This window comes from Cherax quadricarinatus, chromosome 18 (assembly GCF_038502225.1).
Source record: "Cherax quadricarinatus isolate ZL_2023a chromosome 18, ASM3850222v1, whole genome shotgun sequence".
In the NCBI taxonomy this organism is placed as follows: Eukaryota; Metazoa; Arthropoda; class Malacostraca; order Decapoda; family Parastacidae; genus Cherax; species Cherax quadricarinatus.
In genome coordinates, this window is record NC_091309.1 from 30919719 (window position 1) to 30947254 (window position 27536).

General features: G+C 40.6%; 1 protein-coding gene and 1 long non-coding RNA gene across 6 annotated transcripts in view; one reads left to right on the top strand and one right to left on the bottom strand.

Moving 5' to 3' along the window:
* Nucleotides 1–26947, bottom strand: part of LOC128689424 (protein wntless) — a 169422-nt gene extending 142475 nt beyond the window's left edge. For 3 of the 5 annotated variants that reach the window (XM_053777686.2, XM_053777685.2, XM_053777684.2), the window contains exon 1: nucleotides 26737–26947. In XM_053777686.2, the coding sequence (XP_053633661.1) occupies nucleotides 26737–26842 (106 nt within the window). In that variant the 5' untranslated portion in view covers nucleotides 26843–26947. The remainder of the gene's footprint in view (nucleotides 1–26736) is intronic. The other 2 variants (XM_053777687.2, XM_053777683.2) reach the window with 1 other exon arrangement.
* On the top strand, nucleotides 19220–21821 carry LOC128689425 (uncharacterized). The gene is made up of 2 exons (XR_008407170.2): nucleotides 19220–19584; nucleotides 21464–21821. It is a non-coding gene; the product is annotated as an uncharacterized lncRNA (long non-coding RNA).
* Nucleotides 26948–27536: the final 589 nt, after the last annotated feature.

Sequence of the window (27536 nt, forward strand, 5' to 3'; positions counted from 1 at the left end):
CAACAGTAACAAAACCTACAAGAGTTACAGAGACTAGTGTTTCCCTACTTGACCACGTCTGGACCAACACCATATCCCCTTTAAAATCAGGCATAATTACAGATAATACCACAGACCACTACCCTACTTTCCTCATAACTCTTGGTAAACTACCCCAAGACACTACTAAAGTCACCTTCAGACTTCACAATGAGGCAGCCATTAATAACTTCACAACAGCAGTAGCAAACATTGACTGGCACACTGAGCTAGAAATCTATACAGATATTGACGAATGTATTAATAATTTTATAAAAAAGACCCAATACCTCTATAACAAGCACTGCCCTAAAAAAACTAAACAGATGACAGCTAAGAGACTGAACAGTCCCTGGCTAACACCCAGCATTCTCAAATCCATAAATACAAAACACCAATATGAAAAACAGTACAGAATGGGTCACATAACCAGAGACCAAACAAAACGTTACTCGTCAATCCTAACCAGCCTGATAAGAAGGGCAAAAAAATTGTATTATGAGAACGGATTATCCAACTTACGAGGTGATATAAAAAAGACCTGGAAAACCCTATCAGAAATTCTGGGAACAAAAAAGATATCACGAAATAGCGAAATAAAATTAGCAAAATCAGATGAACCCCAACTCCCACCAACAGAAACAGCAAACAGACTCAATGATTTCTTCTCCACTATAGGACAAAACCTTGCCAATAAAATCCCAAGCTCAGATACCCCACCAAATGACTACCTCACCGGCAACTACCCGAACACACTGTTCCTAGCTCCGACTAACCCATACGAAGTCTCCCTTATTATCAACGCACTAAAAAACAAGGCAGGAGATTTAAATACCTTACCACCCTTTATATACAAAAAAGTGTCACATGTGCTATCACCAATCATTGCAACACTCTTTAACAAATCCATTGAATCCTCCACCTTCCCTACAGTACTCAAAATAGCAAGGGTCACCCCGATTCACAAAGGAGGAGACCAAACAGAGTTGAATAACTATAGGCCAATATCCAACTTACACCCTCTCTCAAAAATCTTCGAAAAATTAATTCATAAACGAATCTACTCCTACCTTATCTCCGAAAACATACTCAACCCCTGCCAATTTGGATTCAGGCCTAATAAAAATACTAATGATGCTATTATACACATGCTAGAACATATATACACTGCAATAGAGAAAAAAGAAGTCCCACTGGGGATCTTCATTGACTTACGTAAAGCTTTTGATACAGTTGACCATGACTTGCTCCACGTAAAATTGTCACACTATGGTATAAGAGGGCACTCCCTCAACTACCTCAAGTCATACCTCAGCAAAAGAAGCCAATATGTGTACGCAAATGGGGCAAACTCTTCTGCACAACCAATTACAGTTGGTGTCCCACAGGGAAGTGTCCTTGGCCCTCTTCTCTTTCTCCTATACATAAATGACCTACCAAATGCTTCGCAATTACTCAAACCCACACTATTTGCAGATGACACTACATACGTCTTCTCTCACCCGAGCCCAGTCACGCTAGCCAATACTGTAAATACCGAATTACAGAAAATATCTACCTGGATGAGGACTAACAAACTTACACTAAACATTGACAAAACCTACTTCATTCAGTTTGGTAACAGAGCTACAGATGTCCCTCTTAACATAATGATAAATGGATCACCTATCACAAAGCTAACAGAGGGAAAATTCTTAGGAATCCACCTTGATAATACTCAAATTTCATACACATATACAACAAATTTCTAAGAAAATTTCCAAGACTGTAGGCATACTATCGAAGATACGGTACTATGCTCCACAGTCAGCCCTCCTGGCCCTATATCACTCTCTTATTTACCCCTATCTCACCTATGGAATTTGTGCATGGGGCTCAACAACAATTAACCATCTCAGACCACTAATTACCCAACAAAAGGCTGCAGTTAGAATGATAACAAATTCTCACTACAGGCAGCACACTCCACCAATATTCAATACACTAAATCTACTCACCATACAAAACATCCATACTTATTACTGCACCTATTACATACATAGAACACTTAACTCTGATATTAACCCTCCCCTCAAACATCTCCTTGCCAACCTCAACAGAACACATGACCATAACACAAGGCACAGATCACTCTTTGATGTTCCTCGTGTCCATCTCACACTATGCAAAAACTCAATGCACATAAAAGGCCCTAAAATCTGGAATTCATTACCTGTAAATATAAAAGAAACACTACCTGTTTATAAATTCAAGTCTCTTCTCAAAGATCACTTACTCACCCAATACCAAATAAATACTGAATAACTGAACCTTATAAATTGTATATCTTAAATGTTTCTCACAATTATATCACATAAATGTTAAATCTAAAACCCAATCTAACTTTATTATTTTTTAAATACACTACCTAACAGAATACTCCATATGACTGAATGTACAACAATGCATGCAACCATATGACCTGTCTTTGTAATACTCACGTGTGCTTTATAGTAATCTGTTTACATTAATGTTTTATCACTGATTTCACCATTGCTTAGTTAATCTTAAGTTAATTTTAAGCCAGCCCGTAATGCTATGCATAGTATAAGTGGCTTTGGCATGCTGCTCTTATCTGTATTTTTTTTGTACCTCTGTATGTGTGCTCAAATTGTAAATAAATAAATAAAATAAATAAATGATAATTACACATCACTAATGATAACTACACATTGCTAATGATCACTACACATCACTAATGATCACTACACATCACTAATGATCACTATACTTCACTAATGATAATTACACATCACTAATAATCACTACACATCAGTACACAACACTACACATCATTACACAACACAACATATCAGTACACAACACAACACTAATGATCACTACTACACTGCCATACATCACCATACAACACTACCATACATGTCACCATACATCACTACCATACACATCATAGCACAATACCATACATGTCACCATACATCACTACTATACATGGCACCATACATCACTACCATATACACCTACCATCCGACTTACGATCGAGTTTGGTTCCGAGAAACCGGTCGTAAGTCGAAATGGCCATAAGTCGAACTTTACTACTGAATATCAACAAAACATTTTTATAATGACTTTATTTTATTCTTTTATTTTGGTATTTCATGTTTTACTTCACTTTTTATGTTGTTAGTACTGTATTTTATACTGTAAGGTTTAGGATAAACACTGTGTACAACACAAATAGTTGTTTATTTCCCAGAAATTTGGCATAAAAAACACGGTCGTAAGTTGAGTGGTCGTAAGTCGGATGGTAGGTGTGTGTGTCTGTATGTATGTATGTATATATATATATATATATATATATATATATATATATATATATATATATATATATATATATATATATATATATATATATATATATATATATATATATATATATATATATAATATGTATATGTATATATATTATCTGGAGTTTACCTGGAGAGAGTTTCGGGGGTCAACGCCCCCGCGGCCCGGTCTGTGACCAGGCCTCCTGGTGGATCAGCCCCTGATCAACCAGGCTGTTGCTGCTGGCTGCATGCAAACCAACGTACGAGCCACAGCCCGGCCGATCAGGAACTGACTTTAGGTGCTTGTCCAGTGCCAGCTTGAAGACTGCCAGGGGTCTGTTGGTAATCCCCCTTATGTGTGCTAGGAGGCAGTTGAACAGTCTCGGGCCCCTGACACTTATTGTATGGTCTCTTAACGTGCTAGTGACACCCCTGCTTTTCATTGGGGGGATGGTGCATCGTCTGCCAAGTCTTTTGCTTTCGTAGTGAGTGATTTTCGTGTGCAAGTTCGGTACTAGTCCCTCTAGGATTTTCCAGGTGTATATAATCATGTATCTCTCCCTCCTGCGTTCCAGGGAATACAGGTTTAGGAACCTCAAGCGCTCCCAGTAATTGAGGTGTTTTATCTCCGTTATGCGCGCCGTGAAAGTTCTCTGTACATTTTCTAGGTCGGCAATTTCACCTGCCTTGAAAGGTGCTGTTAGTGTGCAGCAATATTCCAGCCTAGGTAGAACAAGTGACCTGAAGAGTGTCATCATGGGCTTGGCCTCCCTAGTTTTGAAGGTTCTCATTATCCATCCTGTCATTTTTCTAGCAGATGCGATTGATACAATGTTATGGTCCTTGAAGGTGAGATCCTCCGACATAATCACTCCCAGGTCTTTGACGTTGGTGTTTCGCTCTATTTTGTGGCCAGAATTTGTTTTGTACTCTGATGAAGATTTAATTTCCTCATGTTTACCATATCTGAGTAATTGAAATTTCTCATCGTTGAACTTCATATTGTTTTCTGCAGCCCACTGAAAGATTTGGTTTATGTCCGCCTGGAGCCTTGCAGTGTCTGCAATGGAAGACACTGTCATGCAGATTCGGGTGTCATCTGCAAAGGAAGACACGGTGCTGTGGCTGACATCCTTGTCTATGTCGGATATGAGGATGAGGAACAAGATGGGAGCGAGTACTGTGCCTTGTGGAACAGAGCTTTTCACCGTAGCTGCCTCGGACTTTATATTACGTATATATACAGTGAACCGTAGGTAGTAGGTTGGTAGACAGCAACCACCCAGGGAAGTACTACCGTCCTGCCAGATGACTGTGAAACAGAAACCTGTAACTGTTTTGCATGATGGTAGGATTGCTGGTTTCTTTTTCTGTCTCATAAACACGCTAGATAACAGGGATATCTTGCTACTCCTACTTACACTTTGGTCACACTTCACAGACACGCACATGCAAATACAGTGGACCCCCGCATAACGATTACCTCCGAATGCGACCAATTATGTAAGTGTATTTATGTAAGTGCATTTGTACGTGTATGTTTGGGGGTCTGAAATGGACTAATCTACTTCACAATATTCCTTATGGGAATAAATTCGGTCAGTACTGGCACCTGAACATACTTACGGAGTGAAAAAATATCGTTAACCGGGGGTCCACTGTATATATATACATACATCTAGGTTTTTCTCCTTTTTCTAAATAGCTCTTGTTCTTCTTTATTTCTTCTATTGTCCATGGGGAAGTGGAAAAGAATCTTTCCTCCGTAAGCCATGCGTGTCGTACGAGGCGACTAAAATGCCGGGAGCAATGGGCTAGTAACCCCTTCTCCTGTAGACATTTACTAAATAAGAGAAGAAGAAAAACTTTATAAAACTGGGATGCTTAAATGTGCATGGATGTAGTGCGGATGACAAGAAACAGATGATTGCTGATGTTATGAATGAAAAGAAGTTGGATGTCCTGGCCCTAAGCGAAACAAAGCTGAAGGGGGTAGGGGAGTTTCGGTGGGGGGAAATAAATGGGATTAAATCTGGAGTATCTGAGAGAGTTAGAGCAAAGGAAGGGGTAGCAGTAATGTTGAATGATCAGTTATGGAAGGAGAAACGAGAATATGAATGTGTAAATTCAAAAATTATGTGGATTAAAGAAAAGGTTGGATGCGAGAAGTGGGTCATAATAACCGTGTATGCACCTGGAGAAGAGAGGAATGCAGAGGAGAGAGAGAGATTTTGGGAGATGTTAAGTGAATGTATAGGAGCCTTTGAACCAAGTGAGAGAGTAATTGTGGTAGGGGACCTGAATGCTAAAGTAGGAGAAACTTTTAGAGAGGGTGTGGTAGGTAAGTTTGGGGTGCCAGGAGTAAATGATAATGGGAGCCCTTTGATTGAACTTTGTATAGAAAGGGGTTTATAGGTAATACATATTTTAAGAAAAAGAGGATAAATAAGTATACAAGATATGATGTAGAGCGAAATGACAGTAGTTTGTTGGATTATGTATTGGTAGATAAAAGACTGTTAAGTAGACTTCAGGATGTACATGTTTATAGAGGGGCCACAGATATATCAGATCACTTTCTAGTTGTAGCTACACTGAGAGTAAAAGGTAGATGGGATACAAGGAGAATAGAAGCATCAGGGAAGAGAGAGGTGAAGGTTTATAAACTAAAAGAGGAGGCAGTTAGGGTAAGATATAAACAGCTATTGGAGGATAGATGGGCTAATGAGAGCATAGGCAATGGGGTCGAAGAGGTATGGGGTAGGTTTAAAAATGTAGTGTTAGAGTGTTCAGCAGAAGTTTGTGGTTACAGGAAAGTGGGTGCGGGAGGGAAGAGGAGCGATTGGTGGAATGATGATGTGAAGAGAGTAGTAAGGGAGAAAAAGTTAGCATATGAGAAGTTTTTACAAAGTAGAAGTGATGCAAGGAGGGAAGAGTATATGGAGAAAAAGAGAGAGGTTAAGAGAGTGGTGAAGCAATGTAAAAAGAGAGCAAATGAGAGAGTGGGTGAGATGTTATCAACAAATTTTGTTGAAAATAAGAAAAAGTTTTGGAGTGAGATTAACAAGTTAAGAAAGCCTAGAGAACAAATGGATTTGTCAGTTAAAAATAGGAGAGGAGAGTTATTAAATGGAGAGTTAGAGGTATTGGGAAGATGGAGGGAATATTTTGAGGAATTGTTAAATGTTGATGAAGATAGGGAAGCTGTGATTTCGTGTACAGGGCAAGGAGGAACAACATCTTCTAGGAGTGAGGAAGAGCCAGTTGTGAGTATGGGGGAAGTTCGTGAGGCAGTAGGCAAAATGAAAGGGGGTAAGGCAGCCGGGATTGATGGGATAAAGATAGAAATGTTAAAAGCAGGTGGGGATATAGTTTTGGAGTGGTTGGTGCAATTATTTAATAAATGTATGGAAGAGGGTAAGGTACCTAGGGATTGGCAGAGAGCATGCATAGTTCCTTTGTATAAAGGCAAAGGGGATAAAAGAGAGTGCAAAAATTATAGGGGGATAAGTCTGTTGAGTATACCTGGCAAAGTGTATGGTAGAGTTATTATTGAAAGAATTAAGAGTAAGACGGAGAATAGGATAGCAGATGAACAAGGAGGCTTTAGGAAAGGTAGGGGGTGTGTGGACCAGGTGTTTACAGTGAAACATATAAGTGAACAGTATTTAGATAAGGCTAAAGACGTCTTTGTGGCATTCATTTATGGATTTGGAAAAGGCGTACGACAGGGTGGATAGGGGGGCAATGTGGCAGATGTTGCAGGTGTATGGTGTAGGAGGTAGGTTACTGAAAGCAGTGAAGAGTTTTTACGAGGATAGTGAGGCTCAAGTTAGAGTATGTAGGAAAGCGGGAAATTATTTCCCAGTAAAAGTAGGCCTTAGACAAGGATGTGTGATGTCACCGTGGTTAATATATTTATAGATGGGGTTGTAAGAGGAGTAAATGCGAGGGTCTTGGCAAGAGGCATGGAGTTAAAAGATAAAGAATCACACATAAAGTGGGAGTTGTCACAGTTGCTCTTTGCTCATAACACTGTGCTCTTGGGAGATTCTGAAGAGAAGTTGCAGAGATTGGTGGATGAATTTGGTAGGGTGTGCAAAAGAAGAAAACTGAAAGTGAATACAGGAAAGAGTAAGGTTATGAGGATAACAAAAAGATTAGGTGATGAAAGATTGGATATCAGATTGGAGGGAGAGAGTATGGAGGAGGTGAATGTATTCAGATATTTGGGAGTCGACGTGTCAGCGGATGGGTCTATGAAAGATGAGGTGAATCATAGAATTGATGAGGGGAAAAGGGTGAGTGGTGCACTTAGGAGTCTGTGGAGACAAAGAACTTTGTCCTTGGAGGCAAAGAGGGGAATGTATGAGAGTATAGTTTTACCAACGCTCTTATATGGGTGTGAAGCATGGGTGATGAATGTTGCAGCGAGGAGAAGGCTGGAGGCAGTGGAGATGTCATGTCTGAGAGCAATGTGTGGTGTGAATATAATGCAGAGAATTCGTAGTTTGGAAGTTAGGAGGAGGTGCGGGATTACCAAAACTGTTGTCCAGAGGGCTGAGGAAGGGTTGTTGAGGTGGTTCGGACATGTGGAGAGAATGGAGTGAAACAGAATAACTTCAAGAGTGTATCAGTCTGTAGTGGAAGGAAGGCGGGGTAGGGGTCGGCCTAGGAAAGGTTGGAGGGAGGGGGTAAAGGAGGTTTTGTGTGCGAGGGGCTTGGACTTCCAGCAGGCATGCGTGAGCGTGTTTGGTAGGAGTGAATGGAGACAAATGGTTTTTAATACTTGACGTGCTGTTGGAGTGTGAGCAAAGTAACATTTATGAAGGGGTTCAGGGAAACCGGCAGGCCGGACTTGAGTCCTGGAGATGGGAAGTACAGTGCCTGCACTCTGAAGGAGGGGTGTTAATGTTGCAGTTTAAAAACTGTAGTGTAAAGCACCCTTCTGGCAAGACAGTGATGGAGTGAATGATGGTGAAAGTCTTTCTTTTTCGGGCCACCCTGCCTTGGTGGGAATCGGCCAGTGTGATAATAAATAAATAAAATATATATATATATATATATATATATATATATATATATATATATATATATATATATATATATATATATATATATATATATATATATATATATTATAGAACAACAATAAAAAAAATTTTGTATTGTTTGTGTAAAAAAGTTTTGTAAACAATATGTTGATGACAATGTTTGTGTGCTTATTGTGTTGCATACAACAAGTGTATATATGTATGTTGCACCTTACTTTGGTCTCACAGGCCACATAAGTTACCTGAAAAACTGAAGTAGTGGAAAAAACAAGAAACCTTCGAATGGGATTAAAAAAAGTTTACTGGGCGAGTGGCATTTGCCACTGTTGCCATACGCGGCTCATTTTCTGGCAATTTTACGCCTCTATATCTCGGGAAGTACTGATGGGAAAAAAAATTTTTTAGGCTTAAAACGCTCAGCAAATTAATCCTAACATTTCACTAAGAATTTTTTTTTTTTCAAACATTTTGCGACATAGGAAGACAGTTTCAGACTTGGGCTTGCGACAGCCGAAGTGTTAAACAAACTTACAAACCCGTTTTGTGTACTTCAAAAAGAAAATGAATGAAAAGCAAATAGACTCATAACATAAAACAGAAAATACTTTATACAAAACCAGGTAGCCCTTAACACAACAGGTTTGCACGGTGGACCGTAGCCTGGTAGGAAACGCCCTCGCTTCACACATTGAGTGTCTGTGGCTCAATTCCCAACAAGGCTGGAAACAATGGGTGTGTTTTCTTACACCTGCGGTCCCTGTCACCTGGTAAGCAAGTAGGTACTTGGATGTTAGTCGACTGGTGTGGGTCGTATCCTGGAGGACAAAATTGAAGACCCAAATGAAAATAAGACAGACAGTCCCTCGATGACACACTACTTTTCTTGGGTTATCCTAAGTGGCTAACCCTCCAAAGTTAAAAATCCAAACAAAATCTTATCTTATCTCTTACAGTACCATACCCTCAACTTAGCCTCTTGTTGTCCCTGTTTAAAGTACCAAACTAATAAATACTTTTTATCCATTTTTTCATATTGTCTTGTGACCTTAAATATCATCATGTCTCCTCTTTTCCTCTTATCAGCCTACATATAAAAGTTTAGTGTTTTAAGCCTTTATTGTAACTTTTTCTTTGTATTTTTGCAATCTTAGCCATACAGTTTTTTAGGTGTGGGCACCACATGGTCACTACATATAATAATTTTGCTTGTAACACTTGTCAATGACTTTATGATCTTTCCAACCATATGCTGCATTTAAAAAACTATTTTATAGCTGGCTAGTGTAGTACACGATTTTCTCACAATTTTGTTTATGTGAGGTGGTGACAATCTTTCGTAAAGAATTAGAGCCCATCCTCTATCACCCCTCCCCCAAATGGTTGGGAAGTATGGAAGTACAAATTAAACAAAATCATCTATGGTATTCAGAATTTATACATTTTGTGTAATTAGTATAGCAGAGTTGTGATGGTTGTGTACTCAGGCAAGTTATACTGTGTATGTATGTGTTGTATCGTGCTTTACCCATGTTTCTGTAAGAATAATGAATGCTAGGTTAGTATTCAGTGACAGTAGCAGTGTACCAATGTCATCACAGTGATAAGAACTGTAGATGACTACTGATAAGTTCTTGTTATTCTTGAAGGTACTGTTTACAAGGTTGGTTGTGTAATATTTTCAGTCTTAATCTATAGTGAACTGGTTATTAGAGGAAGTCAGAGGTAACATTTAACTCAAGATCAATGTGAACATTCATGAACAACAAGGGGTAGTGGCTCAACAGAAGAACTGATGTAGTAGTGAAGACAACATTGCTAATATTCGAAATGCTTGAATAGTATCAAGGGAATGCCAATAACATGAGCATGTAGTAGTATCAGCACTGAGATTATATAGAATAAGTATAAAATAAAATTAAAAAAGTAAGGCACGTACACTGTGGAGCAATATAAAAAGCAATGTATTACAATAATGCCAAGTTACAATAAAAAAATTAACTGGAAAAATAAAACAGTAAGGTAGTAATAAAATATCAATCAAGGTAACATAACTGTCTGATATTAGGCAAAAAGTGAAGTAATAATTTGTTGATTATAAAAACTAATTTATCAAAGATGAAACAAAATATTGTGATAACAAGAAAGGTATTAAATGCAATGCCAACAATAATAATAATAATGAGGTAGCAATATCAACTGAGATTTTACAGCAATATAATAAGTGCAACTTAGTCCAGCTTAAGGTATAATATGGAACAAAATGAAAGTACAATGTAGTACAACAATGCAAAACAACAACGGAGACACGTAGAGAAAAATAAATGCAAATATAGGTTCTACAGAGTACAAAATACAGTTTAGGAGTCAGATATACAAATCAAGGCAGTGTACTATCTGTGCAATAATGGTACTAGTAGTAAGCTAATATATTAATAAAAACTTACAACATAGTACAATGTATTGAGATAATATAAATGATTAGTATACTATCAAAAGCATAGAAAAATAAAAGCAGGGACAAAGATGATGCAGGAACTATCAACTGTACGGGGCAGAGAAATATAATATAAATATAGGTAATATCATTACATTTACTTGATAATAAAATAAAAGAAAAAATTAATGAATTTTTGTTTTCTGCCAGTAAATTCAGGATTACAGTCCAGTGATGGTAAATTAAAACTAGCAAATATAGTGAAACTATAATAATAACAAAATATGGATTTAGCACATACCAAAGTACAAAGTGGCATAATACTGCACAGCATATCTAAATAATAAATACGGAACAGATACAGGTAAGACGGAGAATAGGATAGCAGATGAACAAGGAGGCTTTAGGAAAGGTAGGGGGTGTGTGGACTAGGTGTTTACAGTGAAACACATAATTTTTATTATTATTAACACACTGGCCGATTCCCACCAAGGCAGGGTGGCACGAAAAAGAAAAACTTTCACCATCATTCACTTCATCACTGTCTTGCCAGAAGGGTGCTTTACACTACAGTTTTTAAACTGCAACATTAACACCCCTCCTTCAGAGTGCAGGCACTGTACTTCCCATCTCCAGGACTCAAGTCCGGCCTGCCGGTTTCCCTGAATCCCTTCATAAATGTTACTTTGCTCACACTCCAACAGCACATTAAGTATTAAAAACCATTTGTCTCCATTCACTCCTATCAAACACGCTCACGCATGCCTGCTGGAAGTCCAAGCCCCTCGCACACAAAACCTCCTTTACCCCCTCCCTCCAACCTTTCCTAGGCCGACCCCTACCCGCCTTCCTTCCACTACAGACTGATACACTCTTGAAGTCATTCTGTTTCGCTCCATTCTCTCTACATGTCCGAACCACCTCGACAACCCTTCCTCAGCCCTCTGGACAACAGTTTTGGTAATCCCGCACCTCCTCCTAACTTCCAAACTACGAATTCTCTGCATTATATTCACACCACACGTTGCCCTCAGACATGACATCTCCACTGCCTCCAGCCTTCTCCTCGCTGCAACATTCATCACCCATGCTTCACACCCATAAAAGAGCATTGGTAAAACTATACTCTCATACATTCCCCTCTTTGCCTCCAAGGACAAAGTTCTTTGTCTCCACAGACTCCTAAGTGCACCGCTCACCCTTTTCCCCTCATCAATTCTATGATTCACCTCATCTTTCATAGACCCATCCGCTGACACGTCCACTCCCAAATATCTGAATACATTCACCTCCTCCATACTCTCTCCCTCCAATCTGATATCCAATCTTTCATCACCTAATCTTATTGTTATCCTCATAACCTTACTCTTCCTTGTATTCACTTTTAATTTTCTTCTTTTGCATACCTTACCAAATTCATCCACCAACCTCTGCAACTTCTCTTCAGAATCTCCCAAGAGCACAGTGTCATCAGCAAAGAGCAACTGTGACAACTCCCACTTTGTGTGATTCTTTATCTTTTAACTCCATGCCTCTTGCCAAGACCCTCGCATTTACTTCTCTTACAACCCCATCTATCAATATATTAAACAACCATGGTGACATCACGCATCCTTGTCTAAGGCCTAATTTTACTGGGAAATAATCTCCCTTTTTCCTACATACTCTAACTTGAGCCTCACTATCCTCATAAAAACTCTTCACTGCTTTCAGTAACCTACCTCCTACACCATACACCTGCAACATCTGCCACATTGCCCCCCTATCCACCCACCCTGTCATATGCCTTTTCCAAATCCATAAATGCCACAAAAACCTCTTTAGCCTTATCTAAATACTGTTCACTTATATGTTTCATTGTAAACACCTGGTCCACACACCTCCTACCTTTCCTAAAGCCTCCTTGTTCATCTGCTATCCTATTCTCCATCTTACTCTTAATTCTTTCAATAATAACTGTACCATACACTTTACCAACAGACTTATCCCCCTATAATTTTTGCACTCTCTTTTGTCCCCTTTGCCTTTATACAAAGGAACTATGCATGCTCTCTGCCAATCCCTAGGTACCTTACCCTCTTCCATACATTTATTAAATAATTGCACCAACAACTCCAAAACTATATCCCCACCTGCTTTTAACATGTTTAATTTATCCCATCAATCCCAGTTGCCTTACCCCCCTTCATTTAACCTACTGCCTAACGAACTTCCCCCACACTCACAACTGGCTCTTCCTCACTCCTACAAGATGTTATTCCTCCTTGCCCTATACACGAAATCACAGCTTCCCTATCTTCATCAAATTTAACAATTTCTCAAAATATTCCCTCCATCTTCCCAATACCTCTAACTCTCCATTTAATAACTCTCCTCTCCTATTTTTAACTGACAAATCCATTTGTTCTCTAGGCTTCCTTAACTTGATAATCTCACTCCAAAACTTTTTCTTATTTTGAACAAAATTTGTTGATAACATCTCACCCACTCTCTCATTTGCTCTCTTTTTACATTGCTTCACCACTCTCTTAACCTTTCTCTTTTTCTCCATATACTCTTCCCTCCTTGCTTCACTTCTACTTTGTAAAAACTTCTTGTATACTAACTTTTTCTCCCTTACTACTCTCTTTACATCATCATTCCACCAATCGCTCCTCTTCCCTCCCGCACCCACTTTCCTGTAACCACAAACTTCTGCTGAACACTCTAACACTACATTTTTAAACCCACCCCATACCTCTTCGACCCCATTGCCTATGCTCTCATTAGCCCATCTATCCTCCAATAGCCGTTTATATCTTACCCTAACTGCCTCCTCTTTTAGTTTATAAACCTTCACCTCTCTCTTCCCTGATGCTTCTATTCTCCTTGTATCCCATCTACCTTTTGCTCTCAGTGTAGCTACAACTAAAAAGTGATCTGATATATCTGTGGCCCCTCTATAAACATGTACATCCTGAAGTCTACTCAACAGTCTTTTATCTACCAATACATAATCCAACAAACTACTGTCATTTCGCCCTACATCATATCTTGTATACTTATTTATCCTCTTTTTCTTAAAATATGTATTACCTATAACTAAACCCCTTTCTATACAAAGTTCAATCAAAGGGCTCCCATTATCATTTACACCTGGCACCCCAAACTTACCTACCACACCCTCTCTAAAAGTTTCTCCTACTTTAGCATTCAGGTCCCCTACCACAATTACTCTCTCACTTGGTTCAAAGGTTCCTATACATTCACTTAACATCTCCCAAAATCTCTCTCTCTCCTGTACATTCCTCTCTTCTCCAGGTGCATACACGCTTATTATGACCCACTTTTCGCATCCAACCTTTACTTTAGTCCACATAATTCTTGAATTTACACATTCATATTCTCTTTTCTCCTTCCGTAACTGATCCTTCAACATTACTGCTATCCCTTCCTTAGCTCTAACTCTCTCAGATACTCCAGATTTAATCCCATTTATTTCCCCCCACCGAAACTCCCCTACCCCCTTCAGCTTTGTTTTGCTTAGGGCCAGGACATCCAACTTCTTTTCATTCATAACATCAGCAATCATCTGTTTCTTGTCATCCGCACTACATCCACGCACATTCAAGCATCCCAGTTTTATAAAGTTTTTCTTCTTCTCTTTTTTAGTAAATGTCTACAGGAGAAGGGGTTACTAGCCCATCGCTCCCGGCATTTTAGTCGCCTCATACGACACGCATGGCTTACGGAGGAAAGATTCTTTTCCACTTCTCCATGGACAATAGAAGAAATAAAGAACAAGAGCTATTTAGAAAAAGGAGAAAAACCTAGATGTATGTATATATATATATGCATGTGCATGTCTGTGAAGTGTAACCAAAGTGTACGTAGGAGTAGCAAGATATCCCTGTTATCTAGCGTGTTTATGATCTTTGCTAATGAAACAAAGATCACAAACTATCGAAGATGTGGAGAAGTTATTGTTTGTGTGGATCAACGATAAACAGTTAGCGGGAGATAGTGTTGTGGAGTTGATCATTTGCGAAATGCAAGGCAGTTGCATGTGGATCTCATGAATAAAATGCCTGGAATGAGTGCTACTGTTAGTGAATTTAAGGCCAGCAAAGGCTGGTTTGACAGATTTAAGAAGCATAGTGGCATACACAGTGTTGTAAGGCATGGCAAGGCTGCAAGTTCAAACAAACGTGCGGCTGAAGAATTCGTGCATGAATTCAAGGAGAATGTAGAGGCTGAAGGATTCATCCCCCAACAAGTGTTCAATTGTGACGAAACAGGTCTCTTCTGGAAGAAAATGCCAAAGAGGACCTACATCATGCATGAGGAAAAGGCACTGCCAGGATACAAGCCTATGAAGGATAGGCTTACTCTTTTGTTCTATGGTAACCCTAGTGGGGATTTCAAAGTGAAGCCTTTACTGGTGTATCACTCTTAAAATCCCAGTGTTCAAGAAAAACAATGTCGTCAAGAGTAAATTGTATGTGTTGTGGAAAGCTAATAAGGCATGGGTCACAAGGCAAATTTTCATTGACTGGGTCCATGAAGTGTTTGGCCCAAATGTGAAAAAATACCTCCAGGAAAATAATTTGCCACTCAAGTGCCTCCTGGTATTAGACAATGCTCCTGCTCATCCTCCTAACTTGGCAGACCAATTGCCTATGGAGTTAAGTCTTTTAACAGAGAAGTTCTTGCCTCCTAATGCCACTCCTCTCATCCAGCCCATGGACCAGTAGGTTATTTCTAACTTCAAAAAACTCTACACAAAAGCAATGTTTCAAAGGTGCTTTGAGGGGACCTCTGACACTGAATTGACCGTAAGAGAGTTCTGGAGGAATTACTTCAATATCCTCTATTGCATAAGCCTTATAGGTAAGGCTTGGCAGGGAGTGATTTTCAGGACTTTTAACTCTGCTTGAAGAAAATCGAGGCCAGAATGTGTCCTTGACAAGATTTTGAAGGGTTTGAGGCTGACCCTGACCCTGTCAACCCTCTGCCTGTTGTGGAATCTATTGTGTCTTTGGGGAAGTCCATGGGGTTGGAGGCAAGTGGCGAGGATGTGGAAGAGTTTGTGGAGGACCACAGGGAAGAGCTAACCACTGAAGGGCTGCAAGACCTTCATTTGCAACAGCAACAGACCACAGCTGAAGAAATTGGTTCAGAGGAGGAGGAAGAGAGAGGGAAGAAGGTGCCTTCTTCAATGATTAAGGACATTTGTGCAAAGTTTTGTGGAGAAATATCACCCTGACCAAGCTGAAACAAGCCATATCTGCAACATGTTCAGTGACAAAACCTTGTCCCACTTCAGACAAATCTTAGACACCAGAAACAGACCCCTCTGGACAGTGTGTTTGTGTGACAGGGGTGCAGTGACCCTCAAGCTGGTCCTAGTGCCAGTAAAAGACAAAGAAGGGAAGTAACCCAGGATAGGGACTTGATACCTGAAGTCCTTATGGAGGGGGATTCCTCTTCCAAACAATAATCAGTTCTCCCTCTCTCCTCCCTGTCTTCCATACGTCAACAAGAATCTTCAATAAAGGTAAATGTGATGTTAAATGTTCATTTTATCCATTTCATTAGTCATTTCATTTAGTTCTCATTGTTTTCTGTATGTAATACTATAGTTAATTTTTAAAAATGTATTTTTTGCTATTATTTTTGGGTGTCTGAAACTGATTGCCTAAACACTTGGTCTTGCAAGTCTGGAGGATGTGCAGGAGCATTGTCCAGTACCAGGAGGCACTTGAATGGCAATTTCTTTTCCAAGAAGTATTTTTTCACACTTGGGCCAAACACATCATTAACCTACTATTTGAAAATTTGCCTTGTGACCCATGCCTTATGATTAGCTTTCCACATCACACACAATCTATTCTTCATGACACTGTTTTTCTTGAACACTCCGGGATTTTCTGAGTGATACACGAGTAAAGGCTTCACTTTTAAATCCCCACTAGCATTACCACATAACAAAAGAGTAAGCCTGTCTTTCATAGGCTTGTGTCCTGGCAGTGCCTTTTCCTCCTGGGTAAGGTAAGTCCTGTTTGGCATTTTCTTACAAAACAGGCCTGTTTCGTCACAACTGAACACTTGTTGGGGTTCGAATCCTTCGGCCTTTACATAGTCCTGGAATTCGTGAACATACTTTTCAGCTGCACACATGTCAAAACTTGCAGCCTCACCATGCCTTACAACACTGTTTGCCACTACTCTTCTGAAATCTATCAAACCATCCTTTGCTGGCCCTAAATTCACAAATTACAGCACTTGTGCCAGGCATTTTCTTTGCAAGATCCTCATGCAACTGCTTTGCCTTCTCACAAATAGTAGACTCCACAACACTGTCTCCCACCATTTCTTTTTCCTTAATTTTTTTTTATTATTATCACACTGGCCGATTCCCACCAAGGCAGGGTGGCCCGAAAAAGAAAAGCTTTCACCATCATTCACTCCATCACTGTCTTGCCAGAAGGGTGCTTTACACTACAGTTTTTAAACTGCAACACCCCTCCTTCAGAGTGCAAGCACTGTACTTCCCATCTCCAGGACTCAAGTCTGGACTGCCGGTTTCCCTGAACCCCTTCATAAATGTTACTTTGCTCACACTCTAACAGCACGTCAAGTATTAAAAACCATTTGTCTCCATTCACTCCTATCAAACACGCTCACACATGCCTGCTGGAAGTCCAAGCCCCTCGCACACAAAACCTCCTTTACCCCCTCCCTCCAACCTTTCCTAGGCCGACCCCTACCCCGCCTTCCTTCCACTACAGACTGATACACTCTTGAAGTTATTCTGTTTCGCTCCATTCTCTCCACATGTCCGAACCACCTCAACAACCCTTCCTCAGCCTTCTGGACAATAGTTTTGGTAATCCCGCACCTCCTCCTAACTTCCAAACTACGAATTCTCTGCATTATATTCACACCACACATTGCTCTCAGACATGACATCTCCACTGCCTCCAGCCTTCTCCTCGCTGCAACATTCATCACCCATGCTTCACACCCTTATAAGAGCGTTGGTAAAACTATACTCTCATACATTCCCCTCTTTGCCTCCAAGGACAAAGTTCTTTGTCTCCAGAGACTCCTAAGTGCACCACTCACCCTTTTCCCCTCATCAATTCTATGATTCACCTCATCTTTCATAGACCCATCCGCTGACACGTCCACTCCCAAATATCTGAATACATTCACCTCCTCCATACTCTCTCCCTCCAATCTGATATCCAATCTTTCATCACCTAATCTTTTTGTTATCCTCATAACCTTACTCTTTCCTGTATTCACTTTCAGTTTTCTTCTTTTGCACACCCTACCAAATTCATCCACCAATCTCTGCAACTTCTCTTCAGAATCTCCCAAGAGCACAGTGTTATCAGCAAAGAGCAACTGTGACAACTCCCACTTTATGTGTGATTCTTTATCTTTTAACTCCACGCCTCTTGCCAAGACCCTCGCATTTACTTCTCTTACAACCCCATCTATAAATATATTAACCACGGTGACATCACACATCCTTGTCTAAGGCCTACTTTTACTGGGAAATAATTTCCCTCTTTCCTACATACTCTAACTTGAGCCTCACTATCCTCGTAAAAACTCTTCACTGCTTTCAGTAACCTACCTCCTACACCATACACCTGCAACATCTGCCACATTGCCCCCCTATCCACCTTGTCATACGCCTTTTCCAAATCCATAAATGCCACAAAGACCTCTTTAGCCTTATCTAAATACTGTTCACTTATATGTTTCACTGTAAACACCTGGTCCACACACCCCCTACCTTTCCTAAAGCCTCCTTGTTCATCTGCTATCCTATTCTCCGTCTTACTCTTAATTCTTTCAATAATAACTCTACCATACACTTTGCCAGGTATACTCAACAGACTTATCCCCCTATAATTTTTGCACTCTCTTTTATCCCCTTTGCCTTTATACAAAGGAACTATGCATGCTCTCTGCCAATCCCTAGGTACCTTACCCTCTTCCATACATTTATTAAATAATTGCACCAACCACTCCAAAACTATATCCCCACCTGCTTTTAACATTTCTATCTTTATCCCATCAATCCCGGCAATAATAATAATAATAACTTTTCCATATCTTCCATTATTGGTTGCCTTTTAGTTACAAAAGTTACTCCTTTTACAACATTAGCATCTTTGATTTGTTCTTTCTTTGCCAGGATGGATGTAATTGTTGACTTATTCTTGCTGTACATCCTGGCAAGTTCCACCACCTTCATACCACTTTCAAACTTTTCTATCATTTCATGCTTAAATTCCATGGCATTTCTCACTTTCTTTACCACAGGAACTCTACTAGGAACTTTCTTTGGAGCCATCTTTACTTATTTGACAGTTGCACTGCAAGAAAAACCACTAAAAACAATGGTAAACAAGCGAAATGTTTGGATGTATGAGCAGAAGCTTCCTCAGCCACCGAGAGACAGAGCCTAACTGAAGCGCAAGCTGCCCCAGCCGGTGGATGGACGCGTCCAAAACGGCCGATAACCGGGCGCCAAAAAACCTGCCAATAACCGAGTTGGCCAATAACCGAACCGGCCGATAACCGGGGGCCCACTGTAATTGTATTTACATTAATTCTCACAGGAAATATTACTTCGGTTTTTCACCCTTTTCAGATTTAGGCCGACCTTCTGGAATGGATTACGGCCAAAATCCAGAGTTCCACTGTATACCCATTCTTCACTGATCCAGGATGAAAACACTTTAACGTAAGTAATGGATGAACTCTATATGTATTTATTTAGGTCTAGCTTTATTGCTCACTTAAAATGTGATAGTGTAAGCATGTTATCAGGCTTCTATATGCATTTGAAAATGAGAAAAGTATATGATTCACTTTACAGCAATTTTAGTTTTACACCAATAGCCCAGAACCTTACTTGCTGTATAAGCAGGGCATGCCTGTATAGTTAAGAAGTTAAATAACAGTAAAGAAATGAAGTATTAATATGAAATTTTGATATAGTAAAGATATAAAATACAGAATACTATATTTTCATTAACAGAACAAGATTTTCTATAATTAAGATTGTAAATAAAACTGTAGAAATTATAAGCATAAAAAATTTTAAATTTTAGCATGTTTGTAATAGAAAAAAACAGCAAATTTTAATTAAAATTAATAAAAAAGCAATGAGGACTGACTACTGCCAGCCAAGTCAGAATTTACGAGAAATTTCAGTAGATCCTCGTCATTGGATAATTCACATTTTTGGCCTGTTTTTTTTTTTTTATCATAATTTGACCAGCTCATACAGAGCACTGGTGAATTTTATTCCTATTGTTACGATAGATTTTTCTTAGGGTGAATAAAAAAAATCAGATCAATATTAGTTCAGGGGCTTTACATTTACAGTGGACCCCCGACTTATGATATTAATTTGTTCCAGAAGGCTGTTCGGGTGCCGTTACCGAACGAATTTGCTCCCATAAGGAATATTGTAAATCAGATTAGTCCGTTTCAGACCCCCAAAAATACACTTACATAATTGTTCAAGTAATCTATGTAATCTATGCCATCATTGAAGGCTCTTGACTCATGTAATGACACCAATAACATGCTCATTGGAGAAGCCAGGTATAGATACTCAAAAATCAGGGACAGGAATTAATGTACAGTTGCTATGGATCCCATCACACATTGGATTACTCCTTCATGATAAAGTTGATATGTTAGCCAAGAAGAGTACCCAGGAGAATGTAGAATATAACTTTGGTATAACTGTGTCTAGCATTAGGAATAATTTTAGGAGAGAAGTAAATAATGAAAATGATTGTTATAGGAATGCAATTAGAAGCCTGAGTAGATCTATAACCCACTATGATAACATGAACGTAGATAAGTATGTTTATGGAGCAATATGCAATGTGAACAGACTGACTGATGTTGTAGTGGCCAGGCTTAGGCTTGGTTACAAGTACTTCTGGCAGTTTGGGAGAGACACAGATGATCAAACTAAATGTAAATTATGTGATCAGGCATATGGTCACTGTCTTGAACACTATGTGCTTAATTGTCCACTTATTGAGGAATACAGAGATAGATAGTATAATAATCTATGTGACATGTCAAGATATCTTATTAATGAAAATAAGATACCAGATATACTAAGCAAATTTCCTAAATTTGCTTGTAACAGATAAGTGAACTATAGATATGTAGATATAAATCCATATCTATTCATGTTAACCCCTTGGGGCCTAGTTCCTGGGCCTTGTGTGTATCCATATGCTCTTCTGCTACCATCCACAGGATGGATATGGGGTGCACAATAAACTAGCCACTTCAGTGGCAAAATCTAAAAATCTAATCGAGTTGGGAGCTGATCATAAGTCGGGGGCCCACTGTATTTATAATATAATCAATGTATCCATAACCTGGTTATTTCTTCCTTGTGCAAACTATTATTTAGGGAGCTATTAGCCACTTAAATAACTGTACAAGAAAAAAAACATAGTATGGGATAAAACAAGTGCCAGGCAAATGAGCACTCAGCATTATGACAGTTCCAATAATACACTCTGGTGGTAAACCACAGAGTGGACTTAAGTCAAGCGACGGTATTCACATTAAATTATGTTTTACAGATGTGATAAATCACATCTGTCAGACACTGCAACATCATGGGATCTTGATACAAAGAATTCTTCAACACTTGTCCAACCTTAGGACGAAGACCTACTTCGACTAGTGGTTATAGTGGATGGTACCACTATAACCCCGCTGCCTCCCGTTTCACCTCACCTGACTACAGTATATAAGCCACTTTTATGGCCCTATGCTGTACTTTCTACAAGATTGATGGACTGACCACATCAACTCCAGGCTGAGGGACTGATTACCTCAAACTTCTCCTCTCCCTACACCTTTCTGGTTTGTACTGGACTGATGAAGCCACTGTGTGGCAAAATGCTTCTTCAATAAAGATTCCCTTATGTTGCATAAGTGTCTCAATCTTCAACCCTGTGTAAGCAAGTACCTCTTTGAACCTCTATCTCAATAAATGGGCCAAGAAATGTGGAAGGCAGTCGGGTTCAACCAAAGGAAGGCAAGGACATGTCCAGTTCCCTGGAGTAAACACCCCTCACTGGCATCAAGGAATCTCTCCTGAAGAGGGGTAAGGGTGTTAAGATAAAATAAGATTTGTTCAGATTTTTCAATTGGAGGGTTAACCACCCAGGATAACCCAAGAAAGTCAGTGCGTTATCAAGGACTGTCTCTTCCTTCCTTCCTTTCCCAAATTCCTTCAATCTTGTACCAACTGAGCCCATGGAAGTCACCGTGATCATCAAGTCACTTAAAAATAACTCGGGGAATCTGTCTCACGTCCCACCATTATTGTACAAGCGAGCGGCCCATGTCCTTTCGCATGCTATTACATAACTTTTTAACAAGTCACTAGAAACTAGCACTTTCCTGACACTACTCAAGACAGCAAGGGTTACACCAATACATAAGGGTGGTGACCCTACAGACGTAAACAACTGTATAGGCCAATATCAAACTTACCATTGCTATCCAAAATCTTCGAGAAACTCGTGCAGAGGAAACTATATTCATTTATAATGTCACAAAACATACTCAACCCCTGCCAATTTGGATTCAGGAAAAATAAAAGCACTAATGATGCAATTATAAAAATGCTAGACCTGCTTTAAACAGCATTGGAAAATAAGGAATATCCGCTAGGAATTTTTATTGACCTAAGAAAAGCGTTTGACACAGTAGACCACGGCATCCTACTCCACAAACTTGACCACTATGGTATAAGAGACCATGCGCTTGCATATTTTAAATCCTACCTTTCTAATAGGTATCAGTATGTCGCCATTAAAGACACAGCCTCATCAATACGGCCACTTGATACTGGAGTTCCATAGGGAAGTGTCTTTGGACCCCTGCTCTTCCTCATTTACATCAATGATCTTCCAAACATATCCCAACACCTGAAACCCATTCTCTTTGCTGACGACACAACTTATGTTATCTCCCACCCTAATCTTGCCACCCTCAACACCATTCTTAACGAGGAGCTGCTCAAAATATCGACTTGGATGACAGCCAATAAACTAAAACTTAACACTGGCAAAACCTACTATATTATGTTTAGTAGCAGAGCAGGTGTTGCGCAACTTAACATTAAGATCGACAACACTATAATTGCCAGACATAATGAGGGCAAATTCCTTGGCCTATACCTCGACAACAACCTAAATTTCAGCACCCATATCCAACACAACAAAAAAAGTATCCAAAACGGTGGGGATCCTCTCCAAGATACAATACTACGTGCCGCAAACTGCCCTTCTCACACTATACCATTCACTTATAATGCATATCCATACCTCACCTATGCTATCTGTGCTTGGGGTTCAACTGCAGCAACACACCTAAAGCCAATAATAACCCAACAAAAAGCCGCAGTAAGAATAATCACTAAATCCCATCCCTGGCCACACACCCCCCCCCCCCCACTCTTCATAGATCTAAACTTACTCCCTGTTCAGAATATCCACACTTACTACTGTGCAATCCATATCTACAGGACCTTAAATTCCAACATTAACCTTGACCTAAAATGCTTTCTTGATAGTTCTGACAGGATCCACAGGCATAACACCAGACACAAACATCTCTATGACATTCCCCGTGTTCGACTAAATCTTTACAAAAATTCAATGTATTTCAAAGGACCTAAAATCTGGAACACCCTACCTGAAAACTTTAGAACTGCAGACACATTCATCACTTTCAAAACAACAGTTAGAAAACATCTTATCTCCCTGATCCACCCCGACAACTAACTACATGATAACCACCTGGTGGTTCACAATTACACTCACTCACCCACTGACTATAAACCCAGAAATACTAATCTTAAAATAATAAATCCTAACTAGTCATAAGTTTGCCTATGATACTCAAAAAGCATTCACATTGCTAAACTCACAAATTATGATGTAGTCACTTAGCCTTAATACCATAATCTGTAAGGATTTAATGTTAAGATTTAATCTAAGTCTGCTCGAAATGCCTAGCCATGCTAGGTGTCCTAGTGGCCCCCTCTGTAATTAGTATTTTATAACATGTAAACCACACAATACCCAAAACCTGTAAACCCCACATTGTAACCCTTATAGAGAATAAACTTGAATTGAATTGAACTGAATATTGTCCCTCCTGATGCGACCGCCACCAGTCAACTATACCCAGGTATCTATTTACTGCTAGGTAAACAGGGACAGCAGGTGTTAGGGGAATGTGCCCAACGTTTTCATCCAGCTGGGGATTGAACCACGGATACTCAGTTTGCAAGGTAAGAGGTTGAGGTTACGAACTGGGTTTTGGGAGGTTGAGGTTAATGTCTGGTCTTGGAAGGTTGAGGTTACTGTCCGGGTCTTGGGAGGCCGAGGTTACGGTCCGGGTCTTGGGAGGCCGAGGTTACGGTCCGGGTCTTGGGAGCCTGAGGTTACGGTCCGGGTCTTGGGAGCCTGAGGTTACGGTCCGGGTCTTGGGAGCCTGAGGTTACGGTCCGGGTCTTGGGAGCCTGAGGTTACGGTCCGGGTCTTGGGAGCCTGAGGTTACGGTCCGGGTCTTGGGAGCCTGAGGTTACGGTCCGGGTCTTGGGAGCCTGAGGTTACGGTCCGGGTCTTGGGAGCCTGAGGTTACCGTCCGGGTCTTGGGAGCCTGAGGTTACCGTCCGGGTCTTGGGAGCCTGAGGTTACCGTCCGGGTCTTGGGAGCCTGAGGTTACAGTCCGGGTCTTGGGAGCCTGAGGTTACAGTCTGGGAGCCTGAGGCTACGGTCTGGGTCTTGGGAGCCTGAGGTTACAGTCCGGGTCTTGGGAGCCTGAGGTTACGGTGCAGGTCTTGGGAGCCTGAGGTTACGGCCCGGGTCTGGGGAGGCTGAGGTTACGGTCCGGGTCTTGGGAACAGTTCAAGTCCCTTGACCTATAATCCTGGGAACACAGGCAAGAAAGATACATCACAATACAGCCTCTCCTCACTTAATGATGAGGATCCGTTCCTAAAAATTGGTCGTTAAGCAAGGAACTTAGTGTACTGGTAGTGGGTTTGCGTTAATCATCTTCAGATATTTTTTTTAATGTCACCTTTGCTCCATTTATAACATTTTTAGTATATTTTTAAATATTTATACAGTAGTGTACCGTATACTGTAATAAATGGAATAGTGGAAATCAGCTCTAATATACATTACTGAGGTTTGCATACTGGTTGGAGAGCTGGTTGTAAGTCCGAGTGGTCAGTAAACAAGTACGTCGCAAAATGAGGAGAGGCTGTATACACTTAGGAAGTCCTAGAGGGACTAGTCCCAGATTTGCACATGAAAATCACTCCCTATGACAGCAAGAGATGCAACATCTCCCCAATGAAAATCAGGGTGCCACGAGTACACCAAGAGACAACACAACAAGTGTGAGGGGTCCAAGACTGTTCAACTGCCTCCCAGCAAACATAAGGGGAATTACTAATAGACCCTTGGCTGTCTTCTAGGAGGTGCAGGACAGGCACCTAAAGTCAGTACCTGACCAGCCAGGCTGTGGTTCATATGTCGGTTTATGTGCAGCCAGCAATAGCAGCCTGGTTGATCAGGCCCTGATCCACCGTGAGGCCTGGTCATGGACCAGGCCATGGGGGCGTTGATCCCTGGAACACCCTCCAGGTATACTCCAGGTATTGGGAGGTTGAGGTTATGGTCTGGGTCTTGGACAGACTTAGACCAAGTCTACACTTAGCCCTGCGTTATTAGGATATAGGTCTTGGTAGGTCTAGAACTAGGTCATGAACCAATCCTTCATCTAGTCTTGGTAGTTCTTGAACCAAGCCTACACTTAATCTTGGTAGACCATGGACTAGGTCTTGGGCCTAGTCTTGGATCTAGTCTTGGACCAGGTCTTGGACCTAGTCTTGGACCAGGTCTTGGACCTAGTCTTGGACCAGGTCTTGGACCTAGTCTTGGACCAGGTCTTGGACCTAGTCTTGGACCAGGTCTTGGACCTAGTCTTGGACCAGGTCTTGGACCTAGTCTTGGACCTAGTCTTGGACCAGGTCTTGGACCTAGTCTTGGACCAGGTCTTGGACCTAGTATTGGACCAGGTCTTGGACCAGGTCTTGGACCTAGTCTTGGACCAGGTCTTGGACCAGGTCTTGGACCAGGTCTTGGACCAGGTCTTGGACCTAGTCTTGGACCAGGCCTTGGACCTAGTCTTGGACCAGGCCTTGGACCTAGTCTTGGACCAGGCCTTGGACCTAGTCTTGGACCTAGCCTTGGACCAGGTCTTGGACCTAGACTTGGACCAGGTCTTGGACCTAGTCTTGGTAGGTCTTGGACCTAGTCATGGCAGGTTATGACCTGCCATGAGTAGGTCCAAGAACCATAAACAGGTCTTGGACCTGTTCTTGGTACGTTATGACCTAGGTCTTGGACCTAGTCATGGCAGGTTATGACCTAGATCTTGGACCTTGTCATGGTAGGTTACGGCTTAGGTCTTGGACCTTGTCATAGTAGGTTACGGCTAAGGTCTTGGACCTTGTCATAGTAGGTTACGACCTAGGTCTTGGACCTTGTCATGGTAGCTTACAGCGTAGGTCTTGGACCTAAGTCTTAAGTTACGACCGAGGTCGTGGACGTAGTCTTTGTAGGTTAAGACCCAGGAGTGGAACCTAAATCTTGATAAGTTACGACTGAGGTCTTGGACCTAGTCATGGCAGGTTACGACCTTTGACTTGTACCTAGTCACGGTAGGTTACGGCCTAGGTCCTGGACTTAAGTGTTAAGTTACGACCGAGGTGTTGGACGGGTGAAGGATCCAGCCTGCAGCAGCTACTAACATTACTCACCCAGCAGTGTGCCGACAGTCACCGTTGTAGCCACCACCATCATGGAAATAACTGCTAAACTGTTTAATTTTCTGAGGCTTATATTGTTTATTGTAGTCTGTGGCATATCCCCGCAGCAAGAATATATATGAGAGAGCAGCTGGTGGTGACAGCAGAGCTGCTACAACAACACTAAGTCAGCAGCAGCAGCAGCTACAACAGTTCTCTCTGCTGTCTGCCACATAGCACAAACTCTTATAATTCTTCATTCTTTCCTCTGATGCTTCATCTACGACCATGTTAGTACTCTCACATTCCATTTATACATTAAAATAGAAGTTGAAATTAAATTTTCATTTCCAAAGGCTTACAGTGGTTACAAAAAAAATGTATTGTATACCTCTGTAATCTGTAGATACCTCTGTAACTTGTCATGATTCTGACCAGATCTACCTGGAGTTCATTACCTTTGTAACTTGCTCAGCTATCATAACTTTAGGGTCCAGTTCCTGGACCCATTATGTACCTCTGTAATCCTTTGACTACCATCCACACCATAAGTCTGGGGTGCATAATAAATATATAAAATTAAACTGTACTGCATTCTTAATGTAACTCCTCCCCACCTGGTTATGTAGGGTTTCTGGTGTTTAGGCCTGCATAAAATTACATATTTTTACAATGATCTACAGGATTTATTGTTGTTATGGATGTATAAGAAAAGTACACCACGTATATTTGACCTAAGATAATGCAATATAGTCAAAGAATGTGACTTAACGTTTTATAAACACTTTCAAAATTTTACAATGGTTTTGTAT